The 25,541-nt window shown below is 40.0% G+C and overlaps 1 protein-coding gene and 1 long non-coding RNA gene across 2 annotated transcripts; one reads left to right on the top strand and one right to left on the bottom strand.

The window, feature by feature from the left end:
* Positions 1-570: 570 nt before the first annotated feature.
* Positions 571-3,062, bottom strand: LOC142956097 (uncharacterized). The gene is made up of 4 exons (XR_012955986.1): positions 2,949-3,062; positions 1,987-2,085; positions 1,707-1,735; positions 571-1,010 (listed from the first exon to the last, which is right to left on the bottom strand). It is a non-coding gene; the product is annotated as an uncharacterized LOC142956097 (long non-coding RNA).
* A 3,110-nt stretch (positions 3,063-6,172) lies between these two features.
* Positions 6,173-25,373, top strand: myripa (myosin VIIA and Rab interacting protein a). Its single transcript, XM_076097284.1, has 17 exons — positions 6,173-6,282; positions 11,208-11,429; positions 12,331-12,467; positions 16,028-16,110; positions 17,062-17,157; positions 18,238-18,318; positions 18,520-18,678; positions 19,463-19,595; positions 20,030-20,511; positions 20,757-21,626; positions 21,738-21,842; positions 23,274-23,330; positions 23,911-24,093; positions 24,376-24,537; positions 24,730-24,831; positions 24,947-25,007; positions 25,354-25,373. Exons 1-17 carry the CDS (start codon positions 6,173-6,175, stop codon positions 25,371-25,373), a joined length of 3,063 nt encoding a protein of 1,020 aa, XP_075953399.1.
* Positions 25,374-25,541: the final 168 nt, after the last annotated feature.

Genomic DNA, 25,541 nt, shown 5'->3' with positions numbered 1-25,541 from the left:
TTCCTGTTTACACCGTCACGCGCATGCCCAGTGTAAGTTAATGGTCATGATATGCGTTCTCTGAGGTTGCCGTGTGGATGCATGTCTTGATTTAAGACAGACAGCACTGAGTTATATCACTCGTATTTCTAGTGAATTAAATAAAAGTTATTCATTTTTTTGAAAACACAAGTGTGTGTGTGTGTGTGTGTGTGTGTGTGTGTGTGTGTGTGTGTGTGTGTGTTCTTGGCATTTCTTAATTTCAGTTCCTCTTAACTGCTTTCCCTTTCTCCACATGAAAGTGGTCGGTTGGCAGTGAGTATATAAAGACCTGTGTGTATCAAACTCTTCAGTTCATTCGCCATGGAGAAAAGTGTGCTGCTGGTCCTGTTGGTTCTGCAGGTCTTCCTGCTCATCACAGCCTTCACTTCTGCTGACGCAGCCGCCCTGGGGACAGATCCTCAACAGCCTCCTGGTCTGGTTAGCAGATCCACTGTAACGAGCTTCTCGTATTGTCAAAGGTCTTTGATTGTCAATCATTTTTTTTTTGTGTATTTACCAAAATGTAAAGTTATTCCTTTTACCAAAACCACATATTTTTCCTAAACCTTCGATGGTTTAACTGGGAAAACAAGGGACAAATTCAAACACAAGGTTCTGCTTTTCATTGTTTTTAATCAGGAACACATTTTTGTGAAATACATAACACTTGTAATGAAATACAATGTGTGACGATGTGAGCACTGTGTTCAGTACAGCAGTGAAGGATTATCTGTCAATCACTATTAACTCTATGCAGCTGTTGGCAACAATAGCATTTGACTATAAACACCAATGAACTTTGCTTTTACAAGCAATCCAATAACAGTATTATTTGTTTTAACAGACGATGACATCAAAGCAGTGCATATGTGATGGAGCGGTGTCATGATCACCAGAATTCATATCCTTGAATATGCACAATCAGTAACAATCAATCAAATCACCAATCTGTGATGTCCCCATTCTGCCTTCTGAACCCTACCTCTGGTCTGTAGACAGAAAGAAACACAGAAAAGAAAGACAAGTTAATCACAAAATGGCTTCAACCAACCAATTGTCAAAGAATTGTGAGATCACATGACACGAAAATTCATCTTGTCAGGCTTCTAGTAAGCTAATGCGTTTGTGTCCAGTAAACCAGAGGACGGACCAATCAGAGTCCTGTGAGCTACTGGCTGTTAGAGTGGGTCAGGTGTGTGCGTGACAACACAGAGAGGTGACTGTGCTTTATGAAGCATAATCATCTGATAAAACAACTCCATATCCATTCAATTTAGGTTTAAATATTTCAACAAAAGTCCTGATGTGAGGCGTCCTTTTTTTGTTTAGTTTTCAGGTTGTGCCGTTATCTGAGTTTCACTGTGCAACAAAGTATTTACAGGTGGGGAACTCCTAATTGAATATATAAAGAAGCATGTGCTTGTAGACCATTCTTAAAAAACCCTGTTCAACTCAGCTAACATCAAAGAGCATCACAGTGTAACTCTATCTCAGGTAATGTAGGCTGGTGTTGTTGGAGTGTGGACTTCCCCAAATGTTTATACTTAACCTGTGGCCTAATGTAGTTAGTTAATGAAATGCTCCTTGGTACTCAAACATTACAGATTCCTCAATATTTGAATTTATATTATGTCTTCAAGCATGTTGGATATAGTTTTGTGTTAACATGACGAATAATCTCTTACCTCGGAGGAGGAGTAGGAGGAAGAAGAATCTGTAACAAAGACATTTTACACATTTTACTGACAGATTCGTTCAAAGAATATTTCTGAATTAACAAATAACAACCCGGCAGTTATTAGTGAGCTATTATAGTGATACAACATGCTCTTCCTTTTCAATAATGGCTAATTAAAGGGTTGAATTCGGACAGCAATGATCTTTAGCAAGTGTTTTTTGAGATGCAGATTCTGGGAGATTCAGTAATTTTAGGATGGAATGGAATAAATACAAGTTTGGTCTTACCGGCAATATTCCACATGCTCCTGATCTCCAGCTACAGTTGGAATATCTCTTCCGTCTGTTTCCCAATACGTCTCCGTTGCGGCCATTTCTTCTCACCACCTGTATAACAAAGTGCAATTGTCGTCTCCAAACAAATTGATGATCTCCAACCTGTAAGTTATTCAACGGCTTTGAATAATGCTTTAGATTACAGCCCGCATAGTTACGAGGCTACATGGGGTCATCAATAGATTGGCCTCCTTACTGGGAAGAAGAGGTTAGGGGCTGAGTTGTGTTTAAGGGGGACTGTGAAATAAAGTACACTCAAAGTATTTTTTTTTAATTACTTATTGAAATAACTTATCTATTATTGCAGGACATTGGGAAAAACAGGTAATAGTGTCCATATTTATATTAAGATGATGATATACTTCAATAAAACCTGAGGCTAAACCAGGGAAGAGCAGTGTACTTGTAAAGCTTAAGCTAGTGTATGTGTATGTCTTTACTGGAGAACAACAGTGCGATGATCGATACATCTGGTGATCAAAACTGAATAAAAACTTTACAACTTAGACAACAAGAACAAAAACAACGTTCTCACATATAGTTTTGCTCATTGTCATGCAACCCTAGTCTCCTAGAAATTACTTTTTGCAAACAACAAATAGTTTTGAATGAAACACAATGCCGGCCAGGTGACGTTTTCTATTTACATACGGAGGAAAATGTTCATTAAAACCTATTTGACAAGTTACAAAAATGTTGACACTGAATTGAAATATTAAGCAGTGGAATGTTCAATGACCAAAATATCTGATTGTGTAATATCCGAACGTAGTGACGACAGGTTACTTTTGTATTTCATTGGTATAAGATATTAATATTGTTATATAACAACATGTTTGCTATTTAGGTCCTTAATTGTGACAATCAAGGACCTTTTGACAATGCGAGAAGCTCGTTACAGTGGATCTGCTTACCAGACCAGGAGGCTGTTGAGGATCTGTCCCCAGGGCGGCTGCATCAGCAGAAGTGAAGGCTGTGATGAGCAGGAAGACCTGCAGAACCAACAGGACCAGCAGCACACTTTTCTCCATGGCGAATGAACTGAAGAGTTGGATACACACAGGTCTTTATATACTCACTGCCAGCCGACCACTTTCATGTGGAGAAAGGGAAAGCAGTTAAGAGGGTGTAGATAAGAAAACCCATCCACACGCACATAAACAATTTAAAAAGATTTGTTTAACTGCAAGACTAATTTAACCATAATATTGACTTCTGGTATGTTTAACTGATGTATCTGCTTCCTTCCCCTGCAGTCCCTCCTTGGACACCTCCTAATTATATCATCGAAAAAACATGCCAGCAGGTTTATAGAGAAATAACATTAGCCGACATAATTACATAACTTTTGTGGTTGAGGTCACAAACTTCATTGTTGATTGTATCTATGATAGTTTAGGTTTTATATGCCCATTTTAGGGTGTTTGTGACTCTAAATATCAGCATACTTGGATAGCACAAGAGCTAAATGAGAGATTCTGTAATAATTTGTAATAACATTATTTACATGACTGTTGTTGAATGTAAAATGTGTTGTCTTTGTATGTATTGATTTAATCATATGTTGGGGTCATTGGAATTGAGGAAATTTGTGCCAACAACTGCTTTTATTGTAAAATAATGAAGTACCACTGAAATTAAGAAATGCCACGAACACACACACACACACACGCACACACACACACACACACACACACACACACACACACACACACACACATACACACACACACACACGTTTTGAAATCAATAATAACTTTCATAGCCAGCAAGTACTTTTAGAGGCTGGTTAAATCCATCTGCCCCATGCTGCCACTCGCCCTTGACCCCCTACAATTTGTATACAGCCCAAGCCACAGAGGACGCCATCGTCCACATCCTACACTGTTCTCTCCCACCTGGACTGGAGGGACACTCATGGATGCTGTTTGTGAACTACAGCTCAGCGTTCAATACAAAACTACAAAAGTATGCAGATAATGCATTTCATGTACTTGTATGTTTGTGACAATAAAAATGAAGTTTACGTCTTTTAGTTTTATTCATTCCACCTCTTTATTTACAGCACTAACATCCCTCCTGTCATTTCTGACTGTAATGCTCCACCTGTCCACTAGTTGGCCTCAGTGTTTCTGGAGTGTCTTCAGTCACGCGCTCCTCGACAACCAGCCAGCAGCACACCTGCTCCTCATTTCCCAATCAGACTCCAGCTTCCTCCAGACACCACCAGCTTGTAGCTCTGCAGCAATTAGTCTGTTTCACAACACAGGACATCAATTTATCGTCAACTATTGGCCTGTGAGTCTGCTTGTACTACACATTTTAACAGATATTTATGGAAGGCATTGTGATAAAGTGTCAGCTGGAATTTCTTTGGCGCTGTGCCCACCTAAAACGGATGTGTCCAAGAAGTTCATTTTTTTTCCTTTAGAAATTTACAAAAAAGATAAATACTCTGTACGCATTGTACGCATTATAAGAATATGTCTTAAACCGTAATCCTTCCCCCCCCCCCCCCCCCCCCCTCTCACTTGTTTACTCAAACTGTCATCACTTCCATGCCACCTAATTCCTTGTTCCCAGCAGAGAACCACTGGAAGTAGACCCGGATCAGGCTTTATCCTGATTTACTCTCAGAAACCGGGACAGGCTGCACGAATCAGACCTCAACCAAAGAACGAGGAAAGATTGTAAAAAGAGCGTCTTGAAGACTCCTTACGGGTTCGGTATTGAATATTTTTTTGGTGAGAACTCTCATAAATGGGACGAGGAGTAGACTAATTGCTGTCGTGTTTTTTCCACCCATTTTTTTGTGTCCGTGAAGGTGCACCGGTGGTCAGTTTCACCCGGCCAGAGACAGACCGAGAGATCGGTGAGTTATGATTTTTGTGAAAATCTTGTCAGAGAAAGATGTAAAATATAATGCGCAAAACCTTATCTTTTTTTAACGACATATAGCCTACTGTTTGTTGTCGGCAGATTGCACCAACAACATTATTATCACCAGGATATTGTGTCTGTGACTACTCATGAGGAAAAGTCACCTTTATTTCTGTCATTTATTCCAGTTTGAATACTTTGCTATTTGTTTAACATCCCAGCAATATAATTATCAAGATCTAATGCATCGAAAGTGCAAAAGTACTCATGGTTGTGACTGTTAATATAAAGATAAACAGCATTGCTTTTAGTGGGGTGTTTTGTTCAATCTTAAACAGCTCACAGCTACAGCTGCTCTCCACATCCACAGGGATTCACTGCAGACCTGCTGTCATGTCGGCTTCCATCATAAAAACATTGGCCTCAACTTGTCCGACCGAGAGATTTTCCTCCTCAGGAATGCTAATGCAGAAAATCCCAACTCCTGCTCGGTGTTAATACCCCTGATTTACTTGAGTAAGTGGCTTGTAGGACGTCAAAATGAGTTTTAAGTGCTTATGGACTCAGGTCTGTGCTCTATTATATAAACCAGGAGGTTTAACATGCGTAGGAGGTGCCGGGATACATGCATACAATACATTTAAAACAGTTTATGCATGTTTACTTTGATTCACTGTCATACAGTAGACATGCGGGAAGCTTTCTAATTAGTCAGTAGGACTCTGAAAGGACACTTTACTACAATTATGACACTATTTCACCTTATGGTCTCGTTGACAAATCAAGTTTAGTGCTTTTTTTAAAAATATAAACATTATCATTTAATGTTTAATTATTCTGCAATATTCCCATGTAGTGAAATAACATTTTTGAAGGTCTAAATTCATTAGTGGTGTAGAGAAAGTTGCTATTTTATTAGGTACACATAGCTATAACTAATAGTCTAATACAACAGTTAATCCTACTTTCATGAAGTTGATCATGTTCAACATTTGTTAAAACTGTTTCTGAGAGATGTTGAATCCACTTTAAGCTTGATTTAGATGCTGCAGTTGAACTATATTTCATAATACCGACTTCCTATTATTTTATAAACATTACATCGTACATTTGTCTACCAATACCTCATTTCACTGTCATATTCTGCTCTGATTGCTGTTTTTGTTTTATTTCTTGATTCCTACTGTTCTCTTCTTTAGATGATAACAACGAGCTGATTGATCAGAGGGGTTGAGTGACAGCCTGAAGAGTGTCAGCGATGGGCAGGAAGTTGGATCTGTCGGGGCTGACAGACAACGAGGCGGAGCATGTGCTGCAGGTGGTGCAGAGGGACATGAGGCTACGCAAGAAGGAGGAGCAGCGCCTCAGGTTAGTTCTGACCTGCACGCTGACTTTTAACACATAAACCTGCAAGTGTATATTTACTACTTTGGGTCAGTGGTGGAGGAAGTATTCAGGTCTTTTACCGAAGTAGCAATACCACAGTGTTGAAATACTCTGTTACAAGTAAAAGTCCTGCATTCAAACTTATAAAAATAATACCAATTTATTGAGTGAATGTACATGGTTATATTTCACCGCTGTTTATAGAAACTACATAACAACTTTACATATAACGCAGTCTAACAAAGACATTCTTTGATCTTGTTTAAAGCTGCTCTAATAAGATTTGAAATGAACAGTGGATGAAATGTGAGTTGCTTTTACATTAGTTATGAACACACAGAGAATTATCACCCGACTCTGCTGCTCCCCTCGACTTTATAAAGCATTTCAACGTATGTTAGCTTCATGGTTTCGGTTTTACTGTCCTCAACTTTAAAGTCTTCGGGCGTTGTTATCAGCCGCAGCTGGTTTCAGAGAAAAAATCCCTAAAAACCAATTGTACTCTACCTGCTCAGCACCAAACAACAGAGAGACACAGTTATTGAGCCTGTAGCAGCTAAAGAGACGGATATCTCCTTCAGGAGTTGGTGGAGACCAAAAACAGAGCTACAAGACAGAGTGTTTGATTTGCATTCATCAGGTGACACAAACACTAATCCATGAAGCTGAGAGGAGCTACAGATTCAAGTGATAATCCTCTAAGTTTATCATTTTGTGCAATCCTTTTGTCAATGATTACAACCGCAGAGCATCAGGAGGTTTTAGATAAACTCAAATAACTTTTTTTGTGAGTCAAGAGATACTTGATATCCATTATAACAAAATCTAATATATTGTAAAAGCAGTATACATTCACATTGTGTGGAGCTCAGTGTACATTCGAGGCATTTTTAGACCTCGGCGGGTGTTTCACATCCTGTCTTTCTGGACAGGAAGTGACTGCCCCTGCCCTTTCCTGTTGTACTCAGACTGGCTTCTTCAAAACCTCTAACCTTCAGAGCCCAATCACAACATGTATGAACACAAAGACAGAATAATAAGCCAATTGGATGGGTTTGATCTGCACCTCGGGTTTATTTTGACCTAAGAGAGATAAAGAGAGAGGGGTGCATAGTGGTAAATGATTGTCTACTCGTCAGAGGTTATGAATAACATGGTAATGTCATTTTCTCGTGACTCTGTTACTTGGTCCTTGTACTTCATTATGCTTACATAATATTGTTCTTCTGCGTATAAAAAAGGCTCTCAGCCATCAGGGAACCCAATCAAACGATAACAAATTGGACCACTCATGCAAGATAAACTTAATGGCTGTAATTTCCTCAAGATATCCAACACTGAATTCCGCCGTATGTACAAATTGCATACAGTGCAAGTTCATACAAGGTGACATTTGTTGTAGTGACAGATGCTCTCAACAATGCTGATAAACTCTGTGTTAAAGTAATACTTTTAGTAGTTCTGTGGAGTTTTAGATATTTAGTAGTGCCATGGAGCTGTTTTTCTTTAAGTGAGCCCCTGTTTTGCACGCCCACAAGGATGCTCATGCATGCACACAGTGATGTCACAGTGGTCACATACACACACACTGACCTGCAGGTGGCAGTAATGATCCAATACTATGAAACGATATGCAAAAAAAAGACAGAGAAAGAAAAGAGAATGCAAGTTGGTCAACAAACGATACAGGATTTAAAAACGGCATTCAACAGGTTTGACCTCAAGCATTTTACTGTTGCAGATGGTCAAACTCAAGCTAATGTATCTTTAACTCTAACTGTAGATCTTTAACTTTAACTTAAGTAGATTTGTCAAGGTCACAAGATACATTTGGGATGCATTTATGTTAATATTTTGAATCAAACCATCTTGAGGAATTGGAGGGATCATGTCTCTTTAGTGGAACTCAGACATCTGAATTGTATCCAGGGGCCCCAACCAGATAGTGTTTACATTTTATAAGCTCTTCCTGTGTATTTTATTATTGTGACATCTTGAGCTACACTTGTCAAAAGAAATAGTGGCATAAAAAGTAAAATATTTGCCCCTGAAATGGAGGAGTACCTCATTAATTGTACATGAGAACAGTATTTTAGTTAATCTCTTCAACTGTGTAAATCTAGCTCTAAACGAGTTAGTTACTCTTGTACCTGCGAGGTTTGACGTTATCCAAAGCCATTAAGTGGTGAGCTTTCTACTTCCTCTTACTAAAAGTGTGTCGAGCAATTCAGGTGCCTACTTATAGCTAATCTTGTTGTTGTTGTTTACTGTGCTAGATGACTAGACTTGTGCTGACATTTAGCTTAAAAGAGGACGTATTTATACATTATTATTTTCTTTATTTGTGAAAAAGCCAAGAACACCTATTTTATATTTAACTTGCTAAATGATGTCAAACACATTCACACCACATCTCCTCTTCAGCAGAAGTACATTGAAACATGACATCTTGTACCATTTTCAGATATCTAAGGGGTGAATCCCTCTTGTCTAGTCGTTAAGTGGGCTTCGACTTCATGCATCCTGCTTTTTCAATTTCTTTTACTGACAACCCTCTGAGATGAAATCCCGGAGCCTCTGTGAATGTCAAACAGCGATGCGTGATAGACGGGGGAGTTGAAGATTAGAGGGGAATACAGATGCGTGATCAATCCAGTGTTCAATTGTTCACCCTCCCTTCTTCTCATGCAGAGAGAAAGTGTCACTGTTGACTGAGCTCATCTAATTCAGTGGATATAATCTTGTAAAAGTGTCTGACAATACTAACTGAAATATCACGCACTCCATTTGTTAATGAACTGATATTAATGTGCCTTGTTTTCTAGGTTGTTGCCACAGTTTAACTGCTGCAGATAATAGTACTTTCTAGTTTAGGATGAGATTCATCGACCAGCCAGCAGAGGGAGTGTTGAGCAGAGAAAAGGCTTTTAATCTCCACAGTGAACATTTTTAATGTGGGTTATTATAAGTAATGAATGATTTTAATCACACCTACTTAGTGTGTGTACATGTATTATAATCTCTATTCACAGTAATCTATTGTAATCCTGTTTTAAAATTGTGAAAAAACAACTATACTTTGTTCTTATAATCTGTGACATTAGGCAAAGCTTGTTACACAAATGCATATGCATGTGTTTACATAAATTCCCCTTCACACACTTCTTGTATCCAGTTTCTGGTAAACCAACTGAGATGCACACAGCTGCCAGTCTTTAGTTCCAGAGTTAAAACTAATACCACAGTCCTGCAATCATTTCTACCTGCATGAAGGTTATAATGAATTGTTGTTGAACTGTTTCAGAGAGGTGGTCATTCTACTTAATGTCCATTTTGGACGTTTTTGTTGTTTTGGTTCTGTCAAACTGTATTATGTGAATTTAATAGACTTAATACAGTCTATACAAAAGCACAGTGACAGGGTCATGAGGAATTTATTTTTTGCTTTACATTTTGAATTATAGTCATTTAAAACTGAAATGAAATGAACTTTAAAACCTACAGTGGCTGATTTTGTTTCTCTGTGCCCGTGTTGTCAGACTCGCCGTAATGATGCCTCTATGAATGATTCAGTAATGGCTGATGCTCCTGCTGACCTGATGTGAAAATAATGGATTTTTTGTGACACTTACCATCTTGCACTACTTCCACCAGTTTCCATTTGTCTCTCGTCTGCCTTCGTCCATCTTGTTTTCCTACTGTAACGTCGTATTCCATCATCTTTAGCCTGTTTCACATGTTGCATCGCTTTGAGATGTAGTGTAAGTGACTTCATGTGCGTGTTTGGGGATCCTTCTGTTCTTGTATCTCTTTACAAGCTGCATGCAGGGAAACTAGCAATATGATAAATAAATCCTGTTGGCATGTATTTTTATGAGATTTGTTGTGAAAGGAATGTTTTGCTGACTCGATTCTTTTCAGAATTTTTGAAAAATACAAAAGTCCTTGTAATTATATTTGTAAACTTTAGTATTAATCCACTTTTAAATCCTGTGGTGGTAGAAGTGCTCAGATAATTTACTTAAGTAAAATAAGTAATACCAGTGTTTAAATACTGATTAAAATAGTGATTAGTAAAATAAAAGAACAGACGTCTTAGCGACCTTATACCATAGTATTTTGTTGAAGCACTTTAATAGAATTAATTGAATAGGTCAAAAACACTCCCAACATTTCTGACGGTGAAGCTCAACTTTTAAACCATGGAAGAGAAGTCCCTAACGTGCTCAAGGAAATTATATTTAAGCATCTTTAATTGCATAACAACTGGGCAAACAGTCATATGTCATATGATGGAAAGCTTCAGATCAGCCACTAAATGGACCTCGAGCTATAATAAATGTTTATGGTACTCTACATATCGGCAGAAAAGGTACTGCTGCTGTCGAGGAGAACACGCTGATGTATTATTGAGAATACCCTCCTGCGTTATCCTTTACTTGAGCACAGCAGGCGACGTTTAAATATTCAATCAAGACATTTATGAATGAGAATTTCACTTTTAATAAGAGCTCTGCCGGCGTTTCACCACCCTAGAATGAATAATGTACATTAAGGGAGATATTGCTGCTTATTTTGCTTTCAAATGACTAGAACATGAATAAAATGACAGACTTTGTGAAACCACTTTAATTTCTGCTCCATTTTCATTAAAGGGAGGCAAAGGATCAATGTGACTGACTGTGTTTGTATGTACTTCATGTCCATTTTCATAATCATCCTATTTGACTCGATAAACCCACAGAGAGGAACTAATATCATAAATATTCTGTCCTTCCCCCCCCCCCCCCCCCCCCCCCCCCCCCCCCCCCCCCCCCCCGATTAAGGATAACTCTCTCACACACATTCCTGGTTTCACGATCGTCCTCCCTCTAACCTTCCCCTCTCTCTCCCCTCCTCCTCCCCAGTGAACTGAAGCAGGAGCTGGACGAGGAGGGCAGTCGCTGCCTCCTGCTGTCACGGCGGAGTTGCTTCAACCAGCGCTGCTGCATCCGCTGCTGCTCGCCCTTCACCTTCCTGCTCAACCCCAAGCGCCAGTGCCACGACTGCCACTACAACGTCTGCAAGGCCTGCCGGGTCTACAACAAGCGGGACAAAGCCTGGCTCTGCTCCGCCTGCCAGAAGAGCAGGTAAGGGTTGAGTGGTGGTGGTTGTAGTAGTGATTCTGATGGTGTGTGTGGTTGTGTGTGTGTCAAGTCCATGAGGCTGAGTTAAGTGATGAGAGGCTGACTGTGACGTCAAAGGTTATTAAGCTCTTACTGCACCGCTGGAGACATGGATTTTGTGTTTATTACATAGTCACTAAGATACAGAACAGGATCAAGTCTTCCTCTGGCTGAAATATTCGGACTCAGTATTTGGACTCACTAGTCGCTGGTGTTGGAAGATGTGAGGCAACAAACGATGTATGTGCAACGACAATCTTCTCCTTTTCTTTTATTAAAATTTTCTTTTTTTTTGTGTTGAATGCAGCTTCTTAGCTTTATGTTACAGAAGGACTTTGATGCACCATACAGCGGTTCAGGTTTCAAATGGTTGGCTGTATTTCTGTATTGCTGTGGTGTGTCGTGTCATGTCAGAGTTTGGTGATACAGCCCAGATGTTTTATGGATTCTCGTGTGGTTTACTCAGTGCACGAACGTGAGTTGGAAGATGTGTACTGAGTGTTTCTTTTATTTAGGAGAAAGCGGTGTAATTTGTTAGTGTGTGTGTGTGTGTGTGTGTGTGAGAGATATACAGAAGTCATAGAACAAATAAATTCTTCCAGCAAAAGCTTTCATGCCACATATCCTGCTTTGTTTCTCACTGCTTTTTTAATCCACAAACTAATTTGGTCTCTAAGGTGATATTCCTGCACAGTTTCTCGTTGGAAGTGAATTGGAAAGCTACAGCGGTTTTATACCCAGAAATGTATCATCAGCATATAATATCACCAATACAACAAAGTCTTCGGCGTTTGACACTTGTTAGATATACATACAGGTTATATATATATATTTAACCTGATGTCTGTGTGTGTGTCTCTCTCAGGTTGTTGAAGACACAGTCACTGGAGTGGTTCTACACTAATGTGAAGACGCGCTTCAGGAGGTTTGGCAGCGCCAAAGTGCTGAAGACTCTTTACAGGAAGCACTTGGCGGAGCACAGCGCGCTTTCAGAGCTTACTGGTAAACCCCTCTGTTTATTAGTGTTGTGAAAGAACTTGTTTCTGTTAACTTGGTGATATGACATATCTTATGTGACACATTTTGTGATACCGTGTGTATAATTTGGGCCTATGGTGTCTGTCAAATCTCAATGTCTTATTTCTTGTAAAGCTGCACCAATCAAGAATTTGGATCAAATGACTGTAATGTGAAACTTTGTACCTCCCCTCAGCTCTACGGAGCATTTTTGCTTTTGTCTTTTTGTTTTTGTTTTGTGACCTTATTGCTGTAGTTTACTTTCAACGCTCTTATTTCACCGTTTTTAGCTGCAACAGGCAGTTTACAGCAACGAAGCTCTAAAAACCCACTGGACACGACCTGCTCAGTTAGCGACTAGCTGCTAAATGCTCCACTGGGTTTACCGGCTAAAGAGACAGATTTGGTGGAGAGACAAACAAAGCTAAAAGGGGAGTAAATATTGGACTTGCATTCGTCAGGTGGCCAGAAGCACAACTCAAAAATGAATGCTAATATTGCACTGTGTTTGCAGGATAGACAACTGTTAGCTAGCTAAACTCTGTAAATACCATAGACATGTATATGAGAAGAGGACGTCTTACCGATTACCGTTTTTACGATTCGATGCCGTATTGAATAAGACTTAAAACTAGCGATTGAGACCATAATCTCATGTTTACCATGTTCACTGAGGTGATAAATCACGTGAGAAGTAGGGTCATTTTCTCATAGACTTTCATACAACCAAACTTCTTTTTGCAACCGGAGGAGTTGCTCACTGCCGGCCAGCAGAGAGAATGCAAGTTTTAAGACACTTCTACTTTGGCTTCACTCATCAGAACCGGAGGTTGCCGACTGATTAAAAAAATAAAAAAAATAAAAAAATATATATAAATCTTTGACTGACTGAATTTGCCACAAATGATCTTCATTCAATTTGTCACTTATTTTTAAATTGAGCTTGAAAGTTATTTTTGACCTGGAAATAATAGTTAAACCTCAATTTCAACCTATTTATATTTCACCAGTGACAGTAAGAATATAGGCTTTAGTATCTTGCATCACATTTTTTTACTGACATTTTGTAATCTGAGTAGTGTTTCTTTAACCAGTCCTGCACATCTTAATGTGAAGCGTGTAGCGCAAACACACAGGGTTAGGTGTTTGCTGTAGCCAGCCATGCTGACAATGTCTTCCTCTGAATAGGACTGTTCACCCAGCAGCATATGCTCCAGCATGTTGGGGACAGAGCGTTACAGGCTGTGGAGTGCATCTCCGGGCCATTACTTCAGAGACTCTGATCTGATTGAACAGACGAGGGATTTCAGAGAATTATGAGTGTTTTGTGGAGGCGAGGTCGCTGGCTGCAGATGATGCAGCGCTCTGACCCCTGTGGGAGGAGGACTGATGTGTGCTGGCATCAGGCCACCGCTCAGCGTCACATTCCGGTTTACTGTTTCATTCTCCGCTCACACGCACAAACTGTATCATACCGTTTAATTTGTTTATGACTGGAAATTGTGTTTAATCAACTGCCAAATCTGCATCTGCATCGTTTGACTCGTTGTAACTTTGCATAACAAACAATGTGAGCTGCATAAAAAGCATCAGAATGAATAGAGCTGACATTTGGAAACTAATGGCATTGAATAGAGGCATCACCATGTGTCAGATTTGTGTCGCAGTGAAACATTTCCCCCATGACACACACTGACTACACTGCTCGGAGACATGCTCGTCTAAAGAGTAATGCTAAATAGCAAAGTGACCCCGAGGAAGAGAACACATACAGACACAGTTAACATTATTTGATGCTTATTATTACATGCGGTATATAAAAGTACAGACATAAAGAGAAATATTGAAAGCAGTCAGAAGTTAAAATTATGCTAATCACAAGTACAAAACCATGAATATATATATTGTTAGGTATTAATCAAACTCTGTCAACTTGTTCCTTACCATTTTCCTCTGTTTTATTTAGACAATATACATTAACATTAGCCACACGGGGATCTACAGCCTTGCTAGCAGCTCTACTGTTCTTAGTCACAGTAGTGCTTTGAGTAAAATACTACCGTCTACAACATGATGCTCACAGTAGCGATGTTTACATGCGGTTTAGCAGATATGTTTACCATGTTCACCATCTAAGTTTAGCGTGGAAGCATGCTAACATTTGCTAATTACCTCTAAACACTAAGTACAGCTGAGGCTGATGGGAATGCCATTAGTTTTGCAGGCGTTTGGTCATAAACCAATTACAATTTTGACATTAAGATGGCAGATTAAAAGTAAGGTTAAGTTGTTATAGTTACATTTTATCTTGCGGGGAATATGAATGTCTGTACCAAATGAACTAACAGTTGTTGAAATATTTCGCTCAAAGACACAAATGTGAACCTAGATAAAGAGATAGATAAAATGTGTTCATTAGTGAAAGAATATTTGAAACAATATGAGTTGCTTTTGCTACAATATGATCTCCAATTTTCAGTTGTCTTGGGAGTCTTTGGTAAGAATTGAAATAAACAGTATCATGACTTATTATAAATGTATGATACAAATCACATTAGTCTTATCTTTCAAAGTATCAACATAATACAGTGACAAACATACACACCTGTATGGAGCCAAAGAGTCTCATGCTGCCTTCAGGGGTACTGTGACCTTAGCTGCTCATCGGTCATGAGTCTTTTTATGTCCCTGTGCTGCGGCCGAATGTGTCCCAACTGATTAGATGATACAACACAGACGTCTGCACACATACATATACTGTATACTGGCGTCACAGATAAAATGTCCATGCTGCAGCCCCTAAAATACATAATTTTGTCTTAATTTACAGGATGCATCACCTCAGTGAACTCATGCTTGCTTGAAGGGTTTTTAGTAATGAAAGAGTAGAGTGTTCACTGCATTTAAAAAAAGAATCTACAGTTCACATCACTTAGCCCAAGTCCTCTGTTTGCCCCTTAAAATGATTGGAAGTGACCCTGTGTACTCGACTGTACCTCTGAACCAGCGTCACAGATCAGGTTGCCTGGTAATGCCACATGTGAGGCCGTTCTAATGCACTTATGTAACCACATACGTCTGCATTGTGGACGGCACAGAGCTCAGAGTAGGAAGGAGAAACTATCTGCAGTGTGACTGAACTCGCTGCTGCTCCGTCACCAACTCTCTAAAATCAAGTCATGTAGTTAAAATAACAAACCTTTATTTTTAAAAGGCAGATATCCTCTTTATTAGGTTTTCAATTATATTCACAGTTTACAAATCATCTTAAACCCCCTGAAATGTTTGCAGACTCATCGGGCCACCTCGCTTCATGTTTTGATTGTTGTTTTTTTAACCATTCGAATGTACGAACATTGCATGCACTCAACATAGTCTAGTGAGGTAACAGTTGGCCATTTCTCTTGAGTACAATGTGCTACATCAAATACACACCTTAAAAGGGAACGACCAAAATGAAACACAAGAGGTAAACTTTTCTTAATCCCATGTTAATCTACTGTGTGTGTGTGTGTGTGTGTGTGTGTGTGTGTGTGTGCGCGCAGAGAGCAGCGCCTATGAGGACAGTATCTGCAATGAGGGCAGCTTCTGTGGGAGTGACTCAACCTTCTACAGGCAAACTCAAGGTGCAGATATATTTTATGATTTCACTAATCCTTGTTTGTTCTGTGCAGCTTTGTTGTGAAACATTTAGTAAATTAATCTTTGGAATAACATTTTTCACTTTTTTTATTTCTGTGTTCCTGCATCTTGTATCTTCTTGTAACGTGACACAAAACTAACATATGTTTATGTGCAGCATTTCTAATAAATTGTTCACTAAATAGCAGAACAAAGAAAATAAATGCTAAAAGCCTAAAGTTAATCCTGAGAAAGGGGCTTTTATTCTCATGTCCCAAGTGAATGTATCATATGAAATGCAGGAGTCAATGTAAGACCTTTTCCATGTCAGTTTATATTAACTCATTTCAGTGAACCTGTCATCTTTAGGGTCCCGGGGCGTTTGCCCTACTTGGCCAGTTGGTAATTCAGCCTTGTAATAGCGAGAGCTTAATTCAATCTGCATAAGAAAGTCGCTGCAACTGACCCTCTGAGGCCACATTATCCAGTTCAAGGTTGTTGTTTTTTGTGGTCATTCATTGTAATCCTCTCAGGAATCCAAAAACTCATATTTGTTCCCAGCTGCCATGAATATCTTTTTTTTTTTTTTTTTTTACAGCAGATGAAACAGTGGAGAGATACATTTTGATCTCGATTCTTGTTGTAATCTTTTGGCATGTGTGCAGTCTGTTCTGATCTCTCGTTTGCTGTCCCGACGTCTCCTCATTCTCCCAGTTCACTGCAGGCTAAATGAAATGACTGCAAACATGAAAGAAAAGCTGCAGCGACCTGATGGTCACGTCTCTGTTTGTAGTGCCTTGATGAAGCAATGAAAGCAGATTAGTGACACACAGTTTGAATACAGAATTAAACTGAAAATTGTGCAATTACTCCTTCCTATGTTTATGATTTTATTTCTAATTTAAGGTTCATTCAGGTAACAACATAACAAGTGATTATTGTTTCTTTGTGTTCAGAGCACAGCATAGCAGAGACGATCACTGTGGCCTTGCGGGTGGCAGAGGAGGCCATAGATGAGGCCATTTCAAAGGCTGAGTTTGACTCTGCCAGTCAGGTTATTTATTTTGTTCACATCTCATAAAAACTCATTTATTGATGGATTACTTGTACACACACACACTGTCTTGCACTTTGTGTCCCAAAAACTGCTGTTTGATTTGACATTAATTCCCAACCGTGCACTATAATTACCTTTTTTCTGTCAATTATTTTCTGACCGTGACGTGTTGTAGATGCTGCACAATGTTTTTTGTCGTTGGTCTGCACTCCATGTGCTTTGATAAGTATCGTCTGCGGTCCTCCTTAATCTGAATTCTCTGCTTTTTTATTTTCAGAGTTTAAATCCGATTATAAACAAAAAAAACATCAAGATTATGCTGCAATCCAAAGGACAGTTTAATACTACAGTATCAGGGTCATTGTTAGGCCAACAATAACAATGCAGAATACTGTGGATCACTGGCCATATTGAACAAAAATAAGTTACTTTTACTTCACTATTCAACATCACTTTTATAACAAACTCTAAGAATTAATTTAATGATTTAAAGTTCCCTTTGTTTATCAACTTGAATATGATAAACACTATTGATATGATAAACTTTCTAAAAAAACATTGATTTTGTTGAAGATCAGGCTCACCTCATCTCCTTAGAGATCTCTCGGTCAGAGTATCTGTTTTAAGTGACTATTTCTCATTGGAATAGTTAAAAGTAAAGATGTCCTCATTGTGCATTTCATTAAAATACAGTGAAATTAGTATTCAAGCAATTTAAATCAGAACAGCAGAGTAACTCCATTTTAAGAAAATATAAGCTGCAATATTTTCCATAGTGTGCTCAAGTATTTAGTATAATATCGCAGTATATCAGAATATAGGAGTGTCGGTGTGGATCTGCAAGAACTACCTGTAAATGATATCCCAAAACTCTGCAGCCACCTTTCAGAATACCACTGTATGTTAAAAAATAATACTTCTCACTGATCTGTTATCCCGACGCTTTTGAACTGAGAGCAGTAAATGTGTATTTAAAGTGTGTGTTTAGAGGAGTAATCGGTTTATAGCGTGCATTTGTGGGTGTGTGGTGCCGAATAGCTTTCTTATTTATGTGTTTTGGTTGTTTTTGTTTGCCAGGAGAAGCAGAATGAGGCTCACTATCTCCGGGAGCACAGAGGAGAGCTCATTGAGGAACTGTCAAAAACTATTGTGCAAAAAGTATGAAAAGTAGCACATGTTGTAAAGTGTGTGATTAGGTTGATTTACTGTGTGTGTGAAAGGCCATTGTGTAATACTCAAATGTGAGTCAGCTGTTTTGCTCGTTCAATGTCTAACTCCTGCACATATGAATACAAACCATTAGAACCAGTGTTTGTACAGAGCCATACGCAGCACTAACCGTGTCCCTGTCTCTCTTAGATTATTAGCAGGAGGAAAACTTTGACTGAGATGAGGGCAGAATATGACCAGGATTGGCCACTTGAACACAACCCTGACCTTCATCATCACCATCATCATCATCATCAGTCTGACTGTGAACAAGCATCCAGCTCCCTTAAACACCAACCAGATCTCTGGGTAAAAGAGTCACACTCACTTAGGTTTTGTTTGTACAATGATTGTTAAGAGCCATGTAGAAGAAATAGTGGTGAAAAGTAAATTTACTCAAGTACTGAAGAGTAAACCAGTGACTGTCAACCTTTTTGGCTTGAAACTTTTTACAAAAAGAGATCCTATGAGTTCAGATCAGGTTTGCTATAGTAAGCAAAAATAAGCAATGAAAATGATATTGTATTATATTATGTTGTTAGTAAATTCCTATATACTTTAAGAAACATTGAAACTAAACCACCTGGTTAAACTACTAATTAAAATGAAATAAAAAGGAACGTGAATTTGTTTTAGGTTTTTAGCTATAGTGTCTCACTATACCAAAAAATAGAGAGCATGAATTTCTGTTCACTCCGGTGACATTGAACCACAGAAATTGAACGGACTTGACATTCCAGGAGATGGCGCTGTGGCTTCATATCTGACACTAAAGTAGCATGAAGATTAAACATTAGACATTATAGTTTTCCATCCATGTATTTTTTTATGTATATGTAGCTTCATTCTGTGAGAAATGATATCTGGCCCCAACAAAAACAAACTCAAACTACTGTAAAACTACAACTAAATATTTAAAAACTAAAACAAAACCTTTCTGAAAAAACTGAAACTAAACTCATCTTCATGGGGAGATGAGCTGACCTCTGGATGACGGCAATGAAGTAAAGTCAATAGATCGTGTTGACCCGTTTAACCAGCAGTGTGACCGTGACGCAACAATCAATCGTTCTTATTTGTCATCTTCTCTCAGAGGTCTCACTCTGCCTTCTCACTGTTGGACATTGACCCTTCAGGTCTGATTCAGGACTCTTCACAGGCGCTAAAGGACGGAGGTGGGTCAGCTATGTCCACCTGGAAGAGTGTTGAACGGCTGGACAACACTGGTAAGATCTTTGAATGCTCTTCAACTTTTTAAAATCCACCAGTCATCATTGTTTTGGTTGGCTACATTTGCATATTAAATATATTGAATTAACTATCAACAAAGAAAAGTTGACTTGATCGATAGCAAGTCTATAGAATATTAGTAATTTCTAATTGATATAATAGTCAATGTCAGCTAATACCTACCTCGTCCACTGCTTTTGTTTTTTTTAATGTTGCTGCATATGCAATTTTACTCTGTGTGGTGCGCTTGTGTGGCATATGGTCTCTGCTTGTCTGCATAATATCTGTGTGTGTGTGTGTGTGTGTGTGTGTGTGTGTGTGTGTGTGTGTGTGTGTGTGTGTGTGTGTGTGTGTGTGTGTGTGTGTGTGTGTGTGTGTGTGTGTGTGTGTGTGTGTGTGTGTGTGTGTGTGTGTGTGTGTGTGTGCTAAGGTGTGTACGGAGGTGTGTCCTCGGTGCTGAAGAGCCCAGACGGGAACTGGATGGCCCTGCAGAGCGCCCAGCTGGCTCGTCCCAGTCTGCTGACCAGGAGGAAGAGCCTGGTCTTCAGTGCCTTGGAGAGAGAGTCTGAAGTGGTGTCCGCCTATGAAGGCATGGACTCGGACAACGAAACCAAATCCGAGCACAGCGCCCGTGTCAGGACACCGTCCCCGCTTACAGGCAGCAGAGACGATCTGTTTTCAGACCCTGAGGGGAGCTGGAAGCCTAAGAAACCTCTATTGGCTCGTTTTAAGAGGAAGGTGCCCACAGAGATCGGTCGCTCTTCATCCTCCTGCAGGACCAGCATCCTCGATGTAAACTTTAATGTGGAAGGAGCCGAAGAGGAGAGAAAGGGGGCTGCCAAGCCAGATATGGGGAAAGTCCGGAGATCCCGGAAGAAAAGGAGCAAAAAAGAGTTGTCTTCTTCGGTGCTGGTAAGAAATAAAAACTACAGACTGATGAGATGAAATAAGATGGAAAGAGCTCTGATTCATAGCAGAAAATAAAGTACCAGAATTGTACAGTTAGAATGCTTCCTCAATTACATAGAAATAAATAACAGTAAGGTGGATAGAAAATGTAAGATGCTCAAATGCAAATAGTATAAACATTATAAGAAGCCATACTTCATTCACCAGAAAAAGAATATTCTTAAATCTATTATTTCTTACCTTCACAGGATTACAGGGAGAGAGACAACCATTCCCAACATTCGTCTGATGCTGCGACCCCTAGCACTTTGACCTCAGGAGCTACGACCCCTGAACGTTTACACCTTGAGAGTGACACCACAGGGCATGAAGCCAATCAGGTGGAGGAGGAGCTCACGTTGAAACTACAACAGCTAGCAGGCAGAGTTACTGAGTCCTCAACCGGAGGAGGGGGAGATGTTGAAGTGAGAGATGTTGATAAAGATGGAGACGGGGAGGATAAGAGTCTAGGAAGCAAGGACAGAGGGGAAGATGATGAGAGGCCATGGAGGATGGAGACCGACTTGGATGAAGGAAGAACAGAGGAAGATGAAGTAGACGAAGAGATGAAATACAGATTATACAGGCTCATCGCACAGTCCAGACTCACTTACTTGTCGACTGATGATGACTTAGACAAAGATGGCCAGAGTGAAGGAGAATGGGAAGGAGCCAAACAGGAAGATATGGAGGAGGAAAAGACGGACGGACTTACTTCTAAACTCTGTCAGTTGGAAAAAGAAGTCAGGGCAAACCAGTTCTCCTCCACAGAGGATGAGTTGGACGGAGTTGGCGTCATGGATGAAGAGAAGACAGGAGAGGAGGAGGAGGAGGAGCTGGCGGTGAAAGTGTGCAGATTAGCTAATCAAGCCAACGCCACCCAATTTTCATCCACGGAGGATGAGTTGGACCGAGCAGGCAGAGGTGAAGAGGGGGAGGAAGCGATAGACGAGAATTTGTGGAAACTGCAGGCAGAAAAAGACGTCCAGGCCGTTCCGCTGCGCGATTTGGCCAGTCTAATTAGTGCTTCTCAGTTTTCTTCCACTGAAGATGAGCTGGATAAAGTTGGAGAGAATGAGGTGGAGGAGGAAATAAATGAAGAAGGAATTGAGAGGGAGGGAGCAGTGGTAAAGAATTGGGATAGGAGAGAATCATTTGGATACTTGGATGTAAATATGTTTGATTTAAAGGATGAAAATGAGGAAATTAAGACTGAGAGCTGTGATGAAGAAGTTGAAGATGTCCAACAAGATGGAACAGAGGTAGAGGAAAAGAAAGATCGCACGAAGGAGAGAGTAACAGACGAGGATGAAAGGATGGCAAAGGGGCCCACATGTGAAGAAAAAGAAGATATGGCTAAAAAAGCAAAAGAGACAGAGAAAGGACAAGAGATGGAGTTGGAAACGGTGGTCCAAGCAAAGAGAACAGAGGAGTTAATATCCTTGGACGAGACAAAAGTCCAACAAGTAACTCAGCCCGAGATGAAGTGGCCAGATAAACAGGAAGAAGGAGAGGGACAAGAAGAGGGAAAGATTAGAGGAGGTGAAGAGAGTCAGGATACAGCAACAGACAGTGATGAGGAAGATGCAGAATTTGACAGAATAATCAGCAGCATGTTGATGATGACTTTGGAGGACATGCAGATGGAGGCAATAAAGGATGATGCTGCAGAAAATAGGAGCATAAGTAAAGAACCAGATGAAGTAGAGACGGATGAGGATGTAAACATTGAGGGAGAAGGTAGATTTAAGGACATTGTCAAACCTCAAAGCACAAATGCATCAGAGGAGACAAGAAGTGCAAAAGAGTTTCAAAGTCGAGGCGATAACGTAACGCCAGAGTCGGCTGTGAGAGAAAGACCAGGAGAAAACATAGGTAAGCTAATTGGAGTAGATATTTACAGAAGAAAGGAGAGTAGAGATGCTACAGGCACAAATGAAAATGAGCGTCAGGAAAAAGATAGAAATGCACAAGAAAAAATACATTTAGAAATCAAAGAGACTCTCGAGGCGAAACAAAGACTAGAAATGAATGATGACAAACAAGAGGACAGAAAAGTCACTCATGAGTTGAAAGTCATGGACACACTGGGAGCTGCTGCAGAGGGAGAATGTGAAAGTAAAGAAACCAAAGACGAAAATACAGATGACATGGAGCAGAGCACGTCTTCTCTTCAGGAGGGTTTACTGTCGCCTGAGGAGATTCAAAATGTAAGAACTAAAATGTTTACCTCACTATGGACAGTGATTCAAAATAAATGCAACATTACTGTTAGTAATCAACACTCAGATGCAGTTTTAATAACCTATATTCTCCACGTACAGTCTGTTGTGATTATAGAATTACTGTAAGTAGGTGTAACTTTTGAAAATATGACATTCTTCCTCTAACAAATTAAAAATGTAAGAATTCTGCGCAGTTCTCAGCTCAGGAGGAACCTAGTTAGTGGCTGTCGAGTTAAGATTATTTGTTTATGAATGAATTCATGACTTTTCCCCATTTGACACACATTTTATCACCGTACATCATTTTAAAGTTACTCATCTTGTAATCGCCGCAGAGCTCAGCTAAGGCCGGCCCACTTGAAAGAAAACATTACATTACTGAGTAACTCTCTTTATAAACTGTTCTTAGCGATGTAACTAACTACTAATCAACTCTGCTTGGTGCTGTTTTTCGTTTTCCTGTCTGGCCTGTCCTTTCTTCTGTGCTTCTCTCTGCTGTAGGGTAGAGACATGGAGCTTTACAAAACAATACAGTTTATATCCACTCTGTTGGAGCAGGTGAGAACTCGTTTTGCTTGATGGATGCAGCTAGTGGCGATAGTTGCAGATCTAGGAAGCAAATGTTCCTTATTTGCACTTTTTGACTCACATTTTCTTCTCTCATTGCTTATTGCGTTTTTCATGCATGCATCTCATTCCATAGTTTTAATTTCAGTATGCTTTTATTCTCACACTGTAGTTTATTAGATGATGCTATAACAGAACTGCAGCATCACATTACATTACATTACAGTTTAGCAGACGCTTTTATCCAAAGCGACTTACAATTCAGAGTCTATCACATTTCTACACCGTAGGCACAGCTACGGGAGCAATTTTGGGGTTAAGTGTCTTGCTCAAGGACACATCGACATGCGACTAGCAGAGCCGGAGCCGGGGATCGAACCGCCGACCCTCTGATTGAAGGACGGCCCTGCTATCCACTTAGCCACAGTCGCCCATTGCCAGACACCAGGACATCCACATCACAAACCTTATACATAAATCAGTTCCAATTAAAATGTACTTTTTAAAATCATAAACACAAGTCTTGGATGTTCCAAAGCTTTCCGTCAGCCTGTCTGTCTGTGTGTTGTAGAGGTACTCGGCGGTGTCTCTGCGCAGCATCACCACTGAGGTCCTGAAGGTGCTGAACGCCACTGAGGAGCTGCTGCTGCAGGGGGTGGAGGGAGGAGACGGCCCCCGAGTCTCCAACACTTCGCTGCCCCCCGACGCGGATCCTAAGAAACTGGATCAACAGTTCTCTAGACTGGAGGAGAACGTAAGTTTAGCTTTTTATTCATATTTGTTTAATTCACTGCACATTATGTCACTGTTGGATGTTTTTAGTTGCTACTTTCAGTGTACAGTAGTATTACTGGAGCGTACTACCAGTATTATACTACTACTGGTCTGTAGATTACTTCTAGTACCCTGTAAAGGGAAAATAATACATGCATTACGGGGTCTGTCAAAGTCATTCTTAGGATTCAATTACCAAGTTGACTTTGCTGTAATTACCAAGTTTTGAAGTTAATCCGGTGTTGAACTGGACATGCTGCAGGTGTACGTGGCAGCAGGGGAGGTGTACAGTCTGGAGGCGGAGCTGAGTGACCTGGAGGAGTGTGCTAGGGGCATCAGCAGCGCCACGTCGGACACGGAGCTGTCCTTCCTGGAAGAGCAGGTAGCATCAGCAGCTGCTAAGGTTCAACAGTCTGAGCTGCAGGTGAGTTCAAACTGGTATGTTAAGAAAGTGCTCTGCTGCTTTTTGTTAGGCCTGAATTACTAGAAGCTGTGTGATGAATTCATAAAAACACAGATTGGCCATAAGGGGGTGCTGCAAGTACAGTGACAACTACAGTATATCATCAGTCTGATCTTGATCAAACATGGTCCATGTTGCTTGTTTCTGCTCCAGATTTGCGACATCTCGGCCAGAATTGCTGCTTTGAAGAGTGCAGGCCTCAATGTGGACACACAACAGTCACGCTTCACTAAGACCAAGACCATTCCAATCATGGTACCTGTATACATTAACATAAATCATATAAGAGTGTAACTACCACCACCGTATGTCAAACACTGTGTGCAAGAATAATAATTACAAAAAAAGTTTCACATGCGTCTTCTTGCAGCCTGTAACTGTGGAGTCATCAAGGCAGCAGAGGAGGCGATTACCTGCACCGCCAGTGAAAGGTAAGAAGCAACATCCTACCTGTATACAGGGCGTTATACTGTTTTTACACTAACAGGAAATCAAACTTCACTAAATGTCTTTTTCAAGGATGAAACAGCTATTTTCTCTTAGTTTGCAACTGTTTTGAATGTGCTTTTGTCACTTTTACGACATACTCATAACCTGCTTAGATTTAATATATAGCATTGTTTTGATTTGACTTGGTAATCGTTGGAGATATAAACCAAATACTGTGAAGTGGTTGTCAAGTAAATACAAAACAATTTGATGACATTTATGAATTGTTCCCCCATTCAATAGGAAGTGCTATTTGATTATAATACATTGTGTTTGGTTCTCTTTCAGAAGACAAGGAGGAAACCTAAACCATCGAGCCAGGACCTTCGCAGTATCTTCAACACGGAAGTGCCTTGACCCTAAAACTGTGCAGCCTACAGGCCAGTATTAAGTGATCCATTCATTGCCTTAATTTAACTTTAGACTAAACATGCCTCAGATAATACTGGACACTAGTACCGTTTGTCACCGAGTGC

Source organism: Anarhichas minor, unplaced genomic scaffold, assembly GCF_050575085.1.
Source record: "Anarhichas minor isolate MPS153535 unplaced genomic scaffold, ASM5057508v1 ptg000024l, whole genome shotgun sequence".
Lineage (NCBI taxonomy): Eukaryota > Metazoa > Chordata > Actinopteri > Perciformes > Anarhichadidae > Anarhichas > Anarhichas minor.
The sequence above is the reverse complement of the archived record's forward strand: the minus strand, read 5'-3'. Positions and strand labels throughout refer to the sequence as shown.

What these genes read in the sequence shown, in the direction of transcription:
- myripa (XM_076097284.1), top strand. Translation starts at nt 6,173, where the DNA reads ATGGGCAGGAAGTTGGATCTGTCGGGGCTGACAGACAACGAGGCGGAG. An exon ending in AACACCAACCAGATCTCTGG is followed by an intron (nt 18,679 to 19,462) that starts GTAAAAGAGTCA and finishes ATCTTCTCTCAG; the next exon opens with AGGTCTCACTCTGCCTTCTC. An exon ending in CCAAGACCATTCCAATCATG is followed by an intron (nt 24,832 to 24,946) that starts GTACCTGTATAC and finishes GTCTTCTTGCAG; the next exon opens with CCTGTAACTGTGGAGTCATC.